The sequence below is a fragment of the Xiphias gladius genome, chromosome 15, assembly GCF_016859285.1.
Source record: "Xiphias gladius isolate SHS-SW01 ecotype Sanya breed wild chromosome 15, ASM1685928v1, whole genome shotgun sequence".
Lineage (NCBI taxonomy): Eukaryota > Metazoa > Chordata > Actinopteri > Istiophoriformes > Xiphiidae > Xiphias > Xiphias gladius.
Window position 1 is genome coordinate 4652315 of NC_053414.1, and position 14301 is coordinate 4666615.

The window sequence follows — 14301 nt, forward strand, 5'->3', positions numbered from 1 at the left end:
GTCAAAGAGCCTTTGATGGTCATACAGCCTATTGTGCAGGTCGAACTGAATACAATGGGATTCAATAGACGACAGTGACAACAGCTTGCATACCGAACGTGTTTGAGCCAGGTGGTGGAAGAAGTATTCAGACTCTTTACCTAAGCGAAAGTGGCAATACTGGCTTTTAAAAATACTCCATTGCAGGTAAAAGATCTGCTGTCAAAATCCTACTTCAGTAAAAGTACAAAAGTATCAACATCAAAATGTACTTGAAGTAAAATGCAGTAAAATAACCTCTGACTTGGACAAAATATCACATGAATGGAGTGTTAATACTGATGAATCAGTGTGTAAGCTGTATTTAACTGTTATAGCTGCTCTAGGTGGAGCTAGTTTTAACTATTTTATATACAGTTATTCAGTTCAGTGCAGTGGTTCCCAATCTAAGGGTCGGACCCCTCCAAAGGGTCACCGGATGAATCTGAGGGGTCGTGAGGTGATCAATGGGAGAGAGAGGAGAAAAAGGTTTTGATACACAAATCTGTTTTTTTGTGAAATATTGGAGAGTTTCACATCTCTGGGTCTTGAAGAGTTATTTAGATTCAACTTTTTGTGACCAGTAAATAGTGGAACTCACTGACACCTGAAATGCCACAAAGGTTGGGACCACTGGTTTAATCTTGGAACAATCCATTTTCATAAGCTCATCATATTTGTTTGGAAAATAACAAGTAACACGATACTTCTTTTAAATAAATGTAGTTAAGTAAAAAGTGCAATATTTCCCTTTGAAAATGTGGTGGAGTAGGAGTACAAAGTATGAAAAAATGTAAATATAATAATAATAATGTAAAGTACAAGTACCTCACAATTACACTAGTAATTGAGTGAAAGTACTTTATTGCTTTCCACCACTATTCACTGGTATAATGTATAACTGAGATATTCAATGACCATCGATAAAGGCATTTTATTCTATTCTTTTCCATGAAGTGATGCTTTGCAAGATGAGTCTCTCTTTAACTAAATAGCCATTAACAGGCTAAGAAATATTGCATCGCAGCCTTAAAATAAACTTTTAATCCGTTTACACTGGCTCAGCGCAGGATGTGTCATCCCACATAACGGACTGCTCCTCATAATAAACCACGGGGCAGTTCAAACGGGTCAGGCGGCGGCGTCTTGACGCTCATTGATCGGCTCGGTTGTCATTCTTGTTTCGACCGAACTGCCCCCCGGACATCGCATTGGCCGCGATGGACGTCAGTGAAACCGAGCTCCTGCTTTTATAGGGCACTCGCCCGTTCGGGGGTTCGCGCCTCGGAACCGCCCCTGCCAGGCGCGATCTCGACGAACCATTGGTCGAACCGTCATCCATTAACCGACGTGCTGAAAAACTACGTCGGGGTTGGTTCGCTTGAATTTCAATCACGGAGACAGCTCGAGGCGATTGGCCAGCGTGGTCGTCGCTCAACGCTCCGCTGGGCTCGGATTGGTGCAGGGGCTCGGGCGGGCTCCTCCCCGGGCTCGGTCTTCAAGGCTCGCGGAGAGCGAATGTCGTCATGAGCGGTGGGTAGGAATTAAAACATTGGTGTTTATATTACATTCTACTTCGCTAAACGTTATATTTGCTTTTAACAGAAAAGCACTGGACGTTATATGACACGAATAAGTATGTTTTAGGGGGGACTCCGGCAGCTGTGTGAACCAAAATAAGCATCGCACTTCCGGAAAGGGGCTGCCTTTTTCTGTAACGTTATCAAAGAGTTTGACTCGCAGCTAGCTGAGTATGCTAAGGAGAGCTAAGTAGCTGGTCCTTTACTTGTTTTAACAAAATGCAGCTGTGCATTTCCACCACCCATCCATTCCACAAAAAAATACAGAATTATTTAGATGGTGCAAGTAACGAACCCATTTTCGTTTGGTAAATCAAGCTGCACACGAAACAAATTAGCTTGATCTAGCCGCTAGCGACTTCAGCCTGCCCCGGTTTAGTTAGTATTGCTAGCTAGCTTGCTAGCTAACGTGAGCTGGTCGTCCACAGCAAACCGAACCGACAGTGTGTGTTTGATGGCGGCGCTATTTTGAGGCCGCACTGTTTTTTTTTTTTTTTTCCTGTTTGTCCGTTACTAGCAGGGGCTTAAAGACACACTCGCATAGCTGGTGGTAGTTGTGAAATTGCTAAAAAGTGTTTAATCGTTCTGCTTAGTTTCAGTAGCAGCCCTGCAATCACCCGTCCACGTTTGTACAGCCTAAAATGTATTCCTGCAAACAGGGATTAAGTGGACTCAGCCAGCCGACAGTGAAGTTATCATACTTAAACTTACTGAGACATCCCGCTCTAACAGAGGAAACAGTTCCTGTTTAGTTCACTTTCAGTTCGTGCCCTTCGTGTATTACCATCACACTGGAGTCACAGAGCTAAGCATCTGTTTTTTATTTTTCTGTAAAATAATTGCTCGGCAACCTTCCACAAACCCAGATGGAAGAAAGAGTTGTTTCACTTTCCTAATCCAAACGAAGTTGGTAGCTGGAGATGACATGTCCTTGCAAAGTGAACCAAAGGTTTTATTTTTATTTTTATCTATATTGATGTTAGTTTCTGTTACTTATTTTATATATTCATGCAAAATAGTCTGTCCATATTTTTCTCCTGATGTGCAAGACGAGGAGTGAGACATGCTATTCTCAGGTTCATCTTTGTTTTTATCCTGCAGAAGACAGAAAATTCTTTCATCCAGATTGTCAGAGGAGTCTTTGAGGATTCTGGAAATGCCTCTAGACGAAGCTGTGCTGCGTGTGTTGCTAAACTATGTTGTGGGTTGTTTTTTTTTTATTTTAATTTTTGACATTGTAAGGTATTTATCTTTTAAAAACAACAACAAATGCTCAGCCCTGTGATTCAGATGCAATGGTAGTACTTCAGTTTAGAGGCACAAACTCCCCTTCTTCAATGCTTATCAGTGCAAGCGTGAAATCAGTGTCTTTTGTGGTTAGGGTAGATTCATGATAAATCAGTTCTTTCCCAGCAGCCTTTGCACTTCTCAGCAGATTTGCCAGTTGCCAGAACAGTGCTCTGTAGTTGTCATCCGGTTTAGCGTCACCTGCTGTTTGATTTCAAGTGTTTTCCGGTTAACATGCATGAGCTCTACTGATTTATAATAAATACTGATACTCAGCTTTGTTTTGCACGTCCATGACTGATGAAAGATGTAGAGTTAAACCTAAATATTCCCCCTTAAGCACTACTGCTGCATAAAATCACAGATGAAAACACTTTAGGGATGCTACAGCGCACACAGACTGTCTATGTATAAATTGTACATTTTTCTGTTGCGCTGGAATTTATTTCAGAATTATATATTATTAAAAACCAGCTAATGTATTTTGTGCACAGGCTGTACCACTTTCGTGGAGCAGTTCTTTTGACAATTACAGCCTCAGCCTGTTTTGGCACTTAGGCAGCATTGCCTGGTACTCAAGATTTATCCTGCTCTTAAACTATTGGGCATCCTGCCCTGAATGTACTTATGCTGACTGTCTAAACAGAAATATATTATGCTCAATACATTTTGTGTCTTCTCCTCTTTTTGACTGCAGTCCAGTAGTGCTTTTCTTGGCTAAGAGAACATCTGAAATGTTGCCAGTGGCTTGATATTTGGGCCAAACATAGCAGCTCTCATGGCCAGTCAGTTAACTTCTTAAAAACCCGCTTACTAGATGTTTTGTGAAAGGATGTCTGTTACTTTACATGAGCTTTTGCAGAAGATCCAAATGCTGCACTTGTTTTGAAAATGTTCATTACCTAGATTATTGACCAAATCCCATCCAAATAGCAAAAGAACTATCAGCTGGTGCTCACAGTTCTACTTTATTCAACCGAAAAGATACAAAGATCTGTACATCTGTATGTTTATTACTTTTAAAATTCTGTATAACAGATGTGGCAGTGCTGTCTTAATGGAGCATACTGGTGTTTTTACAGGTCTTAGCCCCCTCTACTACTTCACACCAGTCAGCTGCAAAATTAAATCCGGTTGCTGGTTTTAATGTTGTGGATGATGGTGTATGTTACTGTTGACTGTTTTCCAAAGCCTTCTTCTGTAGATTGTTATGATTTTTCTTACCCCTCAGACAGCCGTTGGTTATGATATAAAAATTATCTTCCAAAAACTAGGAAAGTATTTGCAACAATATCCATCTCAGTGGTTGTTAATTACTCCCCTTCTATTTTCTTCTAATTTTGACCGTAATGGTTGCGTTGTAACGCAGTTGTAGCTGCAAATTGAAAGTTTGCATTCGGTTAATGAAGAAAGAAAAAAAAAAAACTGTGAATACATCCTCATATTTACTGTTACTTATTTTAAGTAGCTTTAAAGTGTATTTTGATTTTCCTCTTGGAGTGTAATGGAAAAAATGCCACTAACTGGGTAAATGTATTAAAAAATATAGAAATAACACAGTAATCTTTGGAAAATGGTTAGCAGCAAATTTATTTCTGACCTATCTGGGTCCAGTAAATGGGGATAAAACGTGCAAAACTTCGGCATGGATATGTTCCAACACAATCATAACCGGGAGGCCAAGACAATAACTTCAATGTGACACTTGACAGACACATAACTCCACAGTTCCACTGATTCGGTCTATGATGTGATTATTTTTAATATGCTCCATTAACATTGGCGTTTGTGGTGCATTAAGAGATGTCAGTCATTCGAATGCTCCCCATGTGCAGTTAAGACAAATATGCTGACATAAATGTTTGCAAGTTAATGCACTGATTAAGGTAACTAATGACTGCATTAGTGTAACTGATGATGATGTACAGTGAGACACTACAGAGCTTGTTTTTCTCAGATCTGTTTCTGTTTTGTAGGAAAGTCCTGTGATGTCCTTGAAAAGCCTAACCACTGAAAATAGATGGTGCAGGCAGCCTGAACCTGACTCTGCTGTGTCTGTCTGTTTTCCAGAACAACAGGACAGTATGGCCACCACTGTTGCTGTCAGCCCCAGCGAATACCTTCAGCCCTCCACCGCTTCCACACAAGTGAGTAACAGCCAGATGTCGTGCACTGCTGCTCTCGGTTCCTTTCTGGTTGCACTGTTGAACTCTCCTCACGCCGTCTGTAGTTATGCTATTGACACGCGATACTTTTGTGTCGCTGCACAATGCAGGAACATTTTTGGGCCAGGATTGAACTGAGCGACTGATTTTGAAGCTAATAAACATCTATTTCTTGACGCATTTCAAGCATGAAGTGTGATCTGATGAAGTAAGGCAGCTCGCTAACAAATTTACTCCTTTAGCAGTTCAGAGTTTCCATACTAACATAAAATCAGTGTTGTGATATGAGTCCAGTTACTAGATTTTTGGAACTTTTACAGGCATTGTAGGCTTTGACTGAAGATGTACTTGAAAACTCCTAAAGCTAGTAAGTGGACCTCTGAGCTTAGAATGTTTTGTCACAGGAGACTAATATCATGATGAATCTTAAATTTGTCTTAACCTTCTTAAATGCTGGCTTGAGGTGTTAATTACTGTTTGGAGTAAAACGAGCCATAAGTGCCTCTCCCAGCCTGGTCATTATATCCACTTAACAGATGCTTTACTTTGTCATAATTTTCCTTGTGTGTCTTTTGAAAGCACCAATAGTCATTAAAAGATTTTCACATTATTGTATTTCGATATACATCAACATCAGGTAAAAAGTATGGTGATGCTTGATTGATTATATCGGTATCACCTGGCCTGGTCGCAATTTGCATACAGACTTCTTCCTCCCGGGTGATGGCCCAGGTACATTAAGCGGTTCAGTGTAGATAAAGTGTTTTAAAATAGCTGAAGCTTACATTCATGTAGAATGCCTCCTTGTTCTGCAGCTTGACGATCACACATATGGACCACTGAGGGGCACAAAAGCTTTGCAGGTGGAAACTCAAACCTACCACACCACTTGTTCGACACTGTTTATGATTCTGCATGTGTAGTTGAAGGCTTACCTGTTGATTTACCTTCACTTGTTTATTGTTTAGCTTCTTATCCCCCACCATCACCTCATCTCTTGAGTGCTGACCTGTTTCTGCTCCGTCTGGTTTTAATGTAGACTGTGTGAGCTGTATCTGAGTTGTTGTGTCTGATTGTGTGTCTCCCTGCAGGACACCCAGCCCTCTCCTCTGGCCCTCCTGGCTGCCACCTGTAGTAAGATCGGCCCCCCTGCTGCTCAGGTTCCTGTCACCTCTCCTCCAGCGCAGCCGCAGCCTCGCAGGCTCCTCCCTATAAAGCCGGCTCCAATCGCCCCTGCTCCGCCCAAAAACCTGGGTTTTCTGTCAGCCAAGGGCAATGTGATCCAACTCCCTGCCGGCCTGGGCTCCACGGCCCCTGGCAGCCCCATCGTCCTCACTATCCAGCAGAGCCCAGCTCGCACCAACACCTCGGCCCCCGCCAACATCCAGTACCAGGTGGTGCCGCAGATTCAGGGTGCCCAGACTATCCAGGTGATGCCTCAGGGTGGTCAGATCCAGCTCATACCAGGCACCAATCAGGCCATCATCACCGCTCCCATGACTGTACCAGCCCCTGCGGCCGCCACCACTCCGGTCACGCCGCAGAAGACTGTAGCCATCAAGCCCACCCCTAAGCTACGGAAGCCAAACAACTCTGCTGCAAACATGGTGCAGCTGCCAAGTGGGCTCACGCTGCCGCTCAACGTGGCGACCGGAGAGGTGGGGGGGGCTCAAATCGTCACAGAGACAGCAGCTGCCCCTCCCACTCCTGGAAAGGGACGACGAGGGAGGAAGAAGAAAGCGGTACTGGCTGCTCAGCCTCCACTTCCTCCTCCTGCACAGGCTGCCTCCCCACCCCCAGAGCAGATGGAGACCATCCTGATAGAAGCTGGTGACAACATCATACAGGTACATCTGTCAACTGGTGCACACTACATAGCGCTGTCAAAACTGGCCAAAAATGGCGTTTGTTTATTCCTTTTAAAAAACACATACAGACGGATGACAAAGCGGGTCACTGAATGGTTTGATGAGACTGAAAATGTTGAGAATCATGCGCTGTGACCTTCACAGCCACCGGATCTCAACCCAGTTGAACACCTATGGGAGATTTTGGAACGACGTGTCATACAGCGCTCTCCACCACCATCATCAAAACACCAAATGAGGGTATTTTTTTTTTCAGGAAGAACGTTGTCCATCCCTCCAGTAGAGTCTCAGAGACTTGGAGAATCAATGCCAGGGTGCATTGAAGCTGTTCTGGCGGCTCGTGGTCACTGGCGGACTCCTTACTAAGACACTTCATGTTGTTTTTTCCTTTAATTATTCACCCGTCTGTAGGTTCGACCCATTGGCACATCTGCTTTTGCGCATCATGTCCATAAGAGGGCAAACCAACACAATGAGAGAAATAACTACTTGGGTTCATATTTTTGAGATGTGCCCTCAGGTTGCTAGTTCTGGAATGCTAGGCTAACTGTAGCTTCTTAAATTGCTCGGATCGGAGCGCAAATCACTCTCTCTTTGGCCGAGTCGGGCTGTGGACTCTCTGCCATCATTACCACACGGTTGTTGCTGAATTATTCACTCGTTTGAGCTTGACCCACATTTAATTTTCAATCAGTGAAAGTGACGACGTGTGAATCCTGTCCGTCATGAAGTGATTCGGTGCAGCGGGGCGGGCCTGTGCGAGGCAGACAGCTGCGGTAGCGATGTTTTTTTACAAATTGCATTTAGAATATTCGTTGACAGCCCTATCACTGCACTAAAAATATCAAGTGCTGCGCTAAAAACGCTCAATCTGAAGTTTTCTGAACCTGTAGTGACCATTGACTGTTTCTGGGCCAGATACAGTTGTTCACCTGTATAGTTGTACCGGTTCATTCTTGATGTTGGGAACACATACAGTGTCTGTTATTCTAAACTCATTGTTCACTTACGAAGTAAAGGATGTGGATTTAAGCCAGAAACTGGGGAAGGTGCTAAATTACTGGATTGTATGTTGGCTGAAGTCTATGAGGTTCTGTTCATGGTGCCAGATTGAAACTGTTTTGTCCACTAACTGTTCAAAACACACAGATATTGAATGTACAATGACATCAAACAGATAACAGCATTTAATCCTCAGCCTTGAGAAGCTGCAAACAAAAGTGAACCACATTTCCACCACAGATCCTCTACAGAAACGCCTAAACTTAATCAGTATTTGTTAGAGTATTGTTGGCTGAATTCACGTCCTGAGTCCTGCTGAATGGTATTGTGATCTATCCTGTGTTATCACAGGGTAAACTGGAAGCTTCTCTAATATACGTTTTTATATTAACAATAGATAAGTGGATAAAAAGTGTCACTTTGTTTAATCCTACTCTGCAGTTCCTGTCAGCTCTACGGTGCATTTTAAATCGTTCAGTTCATTGTTTTGATTTTATGACGGCAACTTCGCTGTTTTGGTTCACTCTCTCTGCTAACACTCTCTGCATGGTTTCCAGCTGTTTTGAAAGAAGCTCTGAACACCTACTGTATGCTACCAAATGGTGGACAAAGTTAGCGACTTGCTGGTGAACATAGTGGTGCATTTAGAAACTAAAGAGATGGATATTTTTTCTCAGGAGTTGGCAAGAGAGCGAATAGAGGTCTTTTACTGTTCTGCTGCCCCCAAGTGGCCAAAAGTTTGACTAATGCAGGTCTGATGAAATGTGAGCTCACTAATTTGTGGTGTTATGTTGGCCTGTTTGTTAGAGAGATGGTCCCGTAACTGTACATCAGCAGCCTTAACCCCAACACACTGAATCAAATCCTTCTCATTTATGGCCACACCACTCCAGATGTGAGCGTAGGCTAAAGGCCCTGTACCCGAACATCACAGGGTAACCTCTCCTGTCTCTGCATTTGAAGGCTGGTAACAACCTACTGATCGTGCAGAGTCCCGGGCAGCCAGCTGTGGTGCAGCAGGTCCAGCTGGTCCAGCCCAAACCGGATTCTCAAGTGGTTCAGATCCCACAGCAGGCACTGAAGGTGGTGCAGGCCGCCTCCGCCACGCTGCCGCCCGTCCCGCAGAGACAGTCAGTCCCTTCGAACGTGCAGGTCACTCCGACAGAGCCATCACCAACACAGGTATCCATTCAGACATACTCTCACTTCAAAACCATGTTGTGTAATGAAACTGTTTTATCAGCGCGGACTTTTGATTGGCTGCTATTCAAAGCTGATGTAGAAATCTAATAAATGTACACCAGTGACATGCATACTGACTTAAATATTACTGTTTAACCTCAGAATCACCATTCATAGCAGAGCTAAAGCTGGGAAGGAGCATTCAGCTACTTTTATCATATAGATTAAAACTAATTTACAATAAGTCTTAAAGGCTCAACTGAGTATTTGTGTCCAAGTTTTTCAGTTTTACTCTACATTTTCAAATTGCAATTTCACTGCATCCAATGTCAAATTCATTCAGAATTAACTTTTAAATGTTGTTTTTTGTCAACATGTAAGTATGCCTAAAGTAGTGCTAACAGAGTTAACTATTAAAAATTAAATTTTCTCTCCACAGGAAAACATACAGTGCAGTCTAGTTTAAAGAAAACTTCAGACAACGTTTGAAATTTTCTTCCCTCAGATCCTCTTCAAAACAGCATCGGGTGAGTGGCAGTCAGTTCTGCTCCAGGACTCGGTCTCCACGACAACGACCCCCACCACGTCGGTCACCACGAGCACAACCTCGCCGCCGGCTGGCACCAAAAGGACTCTTGCAGGGGGCCGGAAGGAAAGGACTCTGGCAAAAATTGCCCCAGCGGGGGGGATGATAGCGTTGAATTCATCGCAGCTCTCCTCAGCAGCCCAGGCAGTGCAGACAATCAGCATCAACGGGGTCCAAGTTCAGGGAGTTCCTGTGACCATCACCAACGCAGGGGGTGAGTTGATGTGGGCTTGTGTATCCAAGTTGTCTCTTAGTTGAGTAAAACAAGAGAGACCCAGCTAAAACCGAGCACAAGGCAATGTCACTGATTTTCTCACATTTTCTTTATGGCCTAGAGGACAGAATTACTTGTTTAGAAAAAGGCAAGAACATTACAGACCGGGACCACGACCATTTGATAGTGTAATAAAGTGAATGTACATATAATTTACCAACTCAAAAAGTGGATTTAGATACATAGGTGGATAGAGAACTTGATGAGTTACAGCAGCCAAGTCATACGTGAATCACAAAACAAGAATAACGTAAGGAAACAAAAAGAATTAAATAAGAAAATCGAATAACAAAAACAAATAACTAAAATCTCAACTAGAAAGTGAACTTAAACTAAAAACTATGACCATTCTCTAAATAAATACAGTAGTAGTATATATTTAGTGTTAAGTTGCTCTTGAAGAATGTCAACGTGAAACTTCAGTAACCTGTTTGCCTTCATTTAACATTTGTTAGAAACAGTATTTTATAAACAAAGATAACATTATGAGATCCTGTAATCGCAAGACAATACAACTGAAAGTCGGCAAACTATAATATTGAATTATTGTCCAGCCCGAGGGAAAACTCAGCAAAAAATATCCACCTTGACAGTTAGATGATGTTTTTAAGATGGTTTGAGTTTTTATTTTTGAATGATTATTTAATAATACTACTGTGAAATAGCAGTATTTCTAGCAGTATTTCTTAGATTTTCATTTTCTTTCACAGTAAAAATAAAAAAATTCCACGGTTACACAATAACCAATAACACAATACCGCATGCAACAAGAAAAACACGACAAACGCAATATATACAATATGACCACACACCTAAAATAAAATACAAAACTTAGAAACACACTGACAAGCTCTGATATTATAAAACCAGTGCGTGTTTAGTACGTACTGAAGCCCTACTGCATCGACGATATCATAATAGCAGCGACTGTAAGGCCAACGTTTGTTTGTCAAGAGCCGGGTATTTAGGTGCATAGATCAACAACAGCCTGCACTTTGAAACATGGAAAAAACTGCAAATTCTTAATGAACTCCAGTTAGAGGCCCCATCTGTTTGGAATATATTGTCAACTCATTGCTTTCATGTGTGTATGTACTATGTTAATGTTACCGTTAATCATTAATTAGAATGTCTGTTGAATGTGACTTAGTCAGCTGGTAGTCTAATTAGATTTTTAGAGGAACTTGGCTGCTCTCGTAGGAGCCCTGCTGTGTCCCTCACAGTGCGTCTGCCTCTGTGTTCGTCAGGCCAGCAGCACCTAACGGTGCAGACGATGCAGGGCGGAGGGCTCCAGCTGGCAGCGTCGCAGGGGCAGCCGGCCATCCAGGTAGACCAGACCCTCACTCTGGAGCTGCCCGGCCAGCCGGGGGAGAAGAAGCGACGCATGGCCTGCACGTGCCCCAACTGCAAGGACGCAGACAAGAGGTGGGTGTGTGTCAAGACACGGACAAATAGGTGACAATGTTGTATTTTTACTTGCCCAGGTTTTCCTGGCTGTGGTGCCGCGTGAAACATTCAGTCAAGAGACAGTAACAGCTTTAGAACTGTAAGGCTATAAGAGAATAGTACCAACTGGAAATGGATTTCCTGGACAGATTTTCGAATCGCCGTTAAAATCTCAAATTACTTATTTGCCCTTTGGCATTATGAGAACTATGTGTCTTAAGTAAAAGCCTATTTGAGATTTCTCCTTCAGACTGAGTCATGTCATCGTTATCTGCTGTTAGCATTGACAGAAAAGACTGTGAACACAGATCGAATTCTTTGTAGATATGTACTTTGTAAATAAAGTTTCTGCTTGTGAAAAAGTTCAAAGGTTTCGTATAAGCAGAGCAATTTCTAACCTTTTAAAAATCCCTTTAAGCTTTAAAGACCATTTTGATGCTTAACCCAGAACTAAGAGAGGTTACATTTAATGCTCAGCTGGGCTCTGAAATCTGTATCTTACCAAATGTGTTCGTGTGTGGACACTCTGCAGGCCCGGGGAGGTGGGGAAGAGGAAGCACATCTGCCACGTCCCCGGCTGTGAGAAGACGTTCAGGAAAACGTCGCTGCTCAGAGCTCACGTCCGGCTGCACACCGGCGAGAGGCCCTTCGTCTGCAACTGGGTTTTCTGCGGGAAACGTTTCACGCGCAGCGACGAGCTGCAGCGGCATGCCAGGACGCACACAGGTGCCGTAGACACTATAACGCACGTAAACACACACACACACACGATTATAAAATCACCTGATGCTTCATTTCACAATGAGATAACTCCAAAACCACAGCAAAATTACAATTAAACGCGCACACGCGTAGTTATTTCAGTTAGTTATTATCAACCTATTAACAGTTGACAGTTGGGCAGCAATGCTTTATAAGGACTTTGTCGAACGGAAGAGCATCCTAGAAATATGAAAAAAGAAAAGGAAAATATGGCAAGTGATGTGAGTCAAAATGAGAGAGAACACATGATACTATAGGCAGAGAATATTATGAAGGATTGGTAAAGTAAGTAGTAAAGCCAGATCAGTAGTAAGAGCTCAAAGGACGTTGGCATCATGTCTGAATCTTTGCTCTGGCTGTGTTTTTTTTTTTTTTTTAAATATGAGCATGACTTTAAGTAGAGCGCCACAACATGGATGAAATCATAACGCTTCCAGTAGAGATATTTATCGGGATAAAAACCATCTTCACAAGTGTACAACAAAAACGTAAACTACAATTTTTTTGTACACTGTACTTAGAGCCTGGCGGAAAAATCGGCCTCGATTATCTTATTGAAAATACACTGGTGTCGGTGTATATGTCGGCAAATAATAAACAAGAAATTGTGGCAGAGAAATACCAAAGACGTGTTTGAGGTTTATTTTAAAGTAGTATCAGTATTATATCCACCAGAGAGCACAGAAGTTTATTTTACACGTTAACATGTCTCACTAAAAAGAGATCTCAGTTCCCAGTTTTTTTCACTCATGTTATGTTATATTATTATGTTTATATATGTTGTTGCTGGATTTTCTTTAAAACTGTCAACTATCAATCACGGCATTGGCCACAAAAATCGGTGTATCAGTCGGGCTACATTTTTAACGGTTTGATGAAAAGTAGAGAGAAAAAACATGATGCTTAACAAAAGACAAAAAGAGAGTTAGTGTGTGTGTGTGTGTGTGTGTGTGTGTGTGAGTGATTATACTCATAGTCCAGCAAGTACAAGAAGAGTTTCGATCCCAAAACGATTTAACATGCACTTTTGCAGTGAAGAAGGAATTTGATTGCACAATGGAAAAAACCCCACTAGAAGGATCTCAGCATTTTACTCCTGTAAGCTGCAGGAATAGAATTAAAAGAGTTTTATGATAGTTTTGAGTGTGTGAACTCCTCATGTACTTGCGTATTTGAAATTAATTTCTTTAAAGTGCTAAATTTTGTAAAATGGAAATGGTATGTTGGATGTCAACTGCAAGTAGGTAGGTGATAATATTGATTTATTGCCCAGTACTAAGCAAAAACTTCAATAAATATCTTTAGTTTTTGCAAGCAAACTGCATTGTGTTGCCCCGGGCCTGTCTGGAAGACTTTCCCCCATTAATTTGACGTCAGAATCATTAACCCCCCTCACCCTCTTTTTTGTTTGCCCCACAGGAGACAAGCGGTTTGAGTGCAGCCAGTGTCAGAAACGCTTCATGAGGAGCGACCACCTGACGAAGCATTATAAGACTCACATAAACACCAAGAACCTGTGAGCAGACTGTGTACCGAGGGTACACACAGACAAACTCTCAGAGACTAGAGACTGTGTTAGAGGAAGAAGGTGCAGAGGAGACGATACCAAGGGAGTGTCAGTGACTTATCCCATAATGGGAAATACTCCAAAAAGACAGTCCCTGCGTCTCCTCTCACTCCTCTAGGACACTGTGTAGCGTGGTGTACAAAGAAATCCTTCCTGGTGGACTTCAAAAATGATCCAGCAAATTTATTAATAATAGATTTTTTTCCTTTTTCTTTTTTTTTTCCTCTGGTCTGAGTGCAGGCCAGAACCAGTTCCAACTGAACGTGTAAGATGACGAGATGGCGAGGCTTCAGGTGCAGATGCTTAACTCTGCTTGCTTATTAACGAACTTCTCTCGGGGAAGGACGAACACAGAATTATTCAGACACCAACACCCAAGACCGCAGGACTCCAGTCACAGTTTGGTTTTTGTTTTTCTGCTTCCAAACCCTGCTTGGTTTTTTTTTTGTTTGTTGTGGAACACCGGGAGCTCCCAGAAATTGGCTGTCGAGAACCAAAAAAGGAAAAAAACAAAACTTAAACCATGTTTTGTAAATTTATCAGAACTTTTTTTTACCTTTGTTT

At 42.3% G+C, this 14301-nt stretch overlaps 1 protein-coding gene across 3 annotated transcripts; it reads left to right on the forward strand.

Annotated features, from left to right (window-relative positions):
• Positions 1-1489: 1489 nt before the first annotated feature.
• sp2 (sp2 transcription factor) lies at positions 1490-13947 on the forward strand. 3 transcript variants are annotated; one of them, XM_040146750.1, is made up of 8 exons: positions 1490-1551; positions 4956-5032; positions 6142-6897; positions 8884-9102; positions 9608-9902; positions 11210-11387; positions 11941-12134; positions 13590-13947. In XM_040146750.1, the coding sequence occupies exons 1-8, from the start codon at positions 1545-1547 to the stop codon at positions 13688-13690; spliced, it is 1827 nt and encodes a 608-aa protein (XP_040002684.1). In that variant the 5' UTR covers positions 1490-1544; the 3' UTR covers positions 13691-13947. The 3 variants fall into 3 exon arrangements, with proteins under 3 accessions (XP_040002684.1, XP_040002685.1, XP_040002683.1); XM_040146751.1 differs by lacking the exon at positions 1490-1551 and adding an exon at positions 2138-2547; XM_040146749.1 differs by lacking the exon at positions 1490-1551 and having other exon boundaries at positions 4490-5032.
• Positions 13948-14301: the final 354 nt, after the last annotated feature.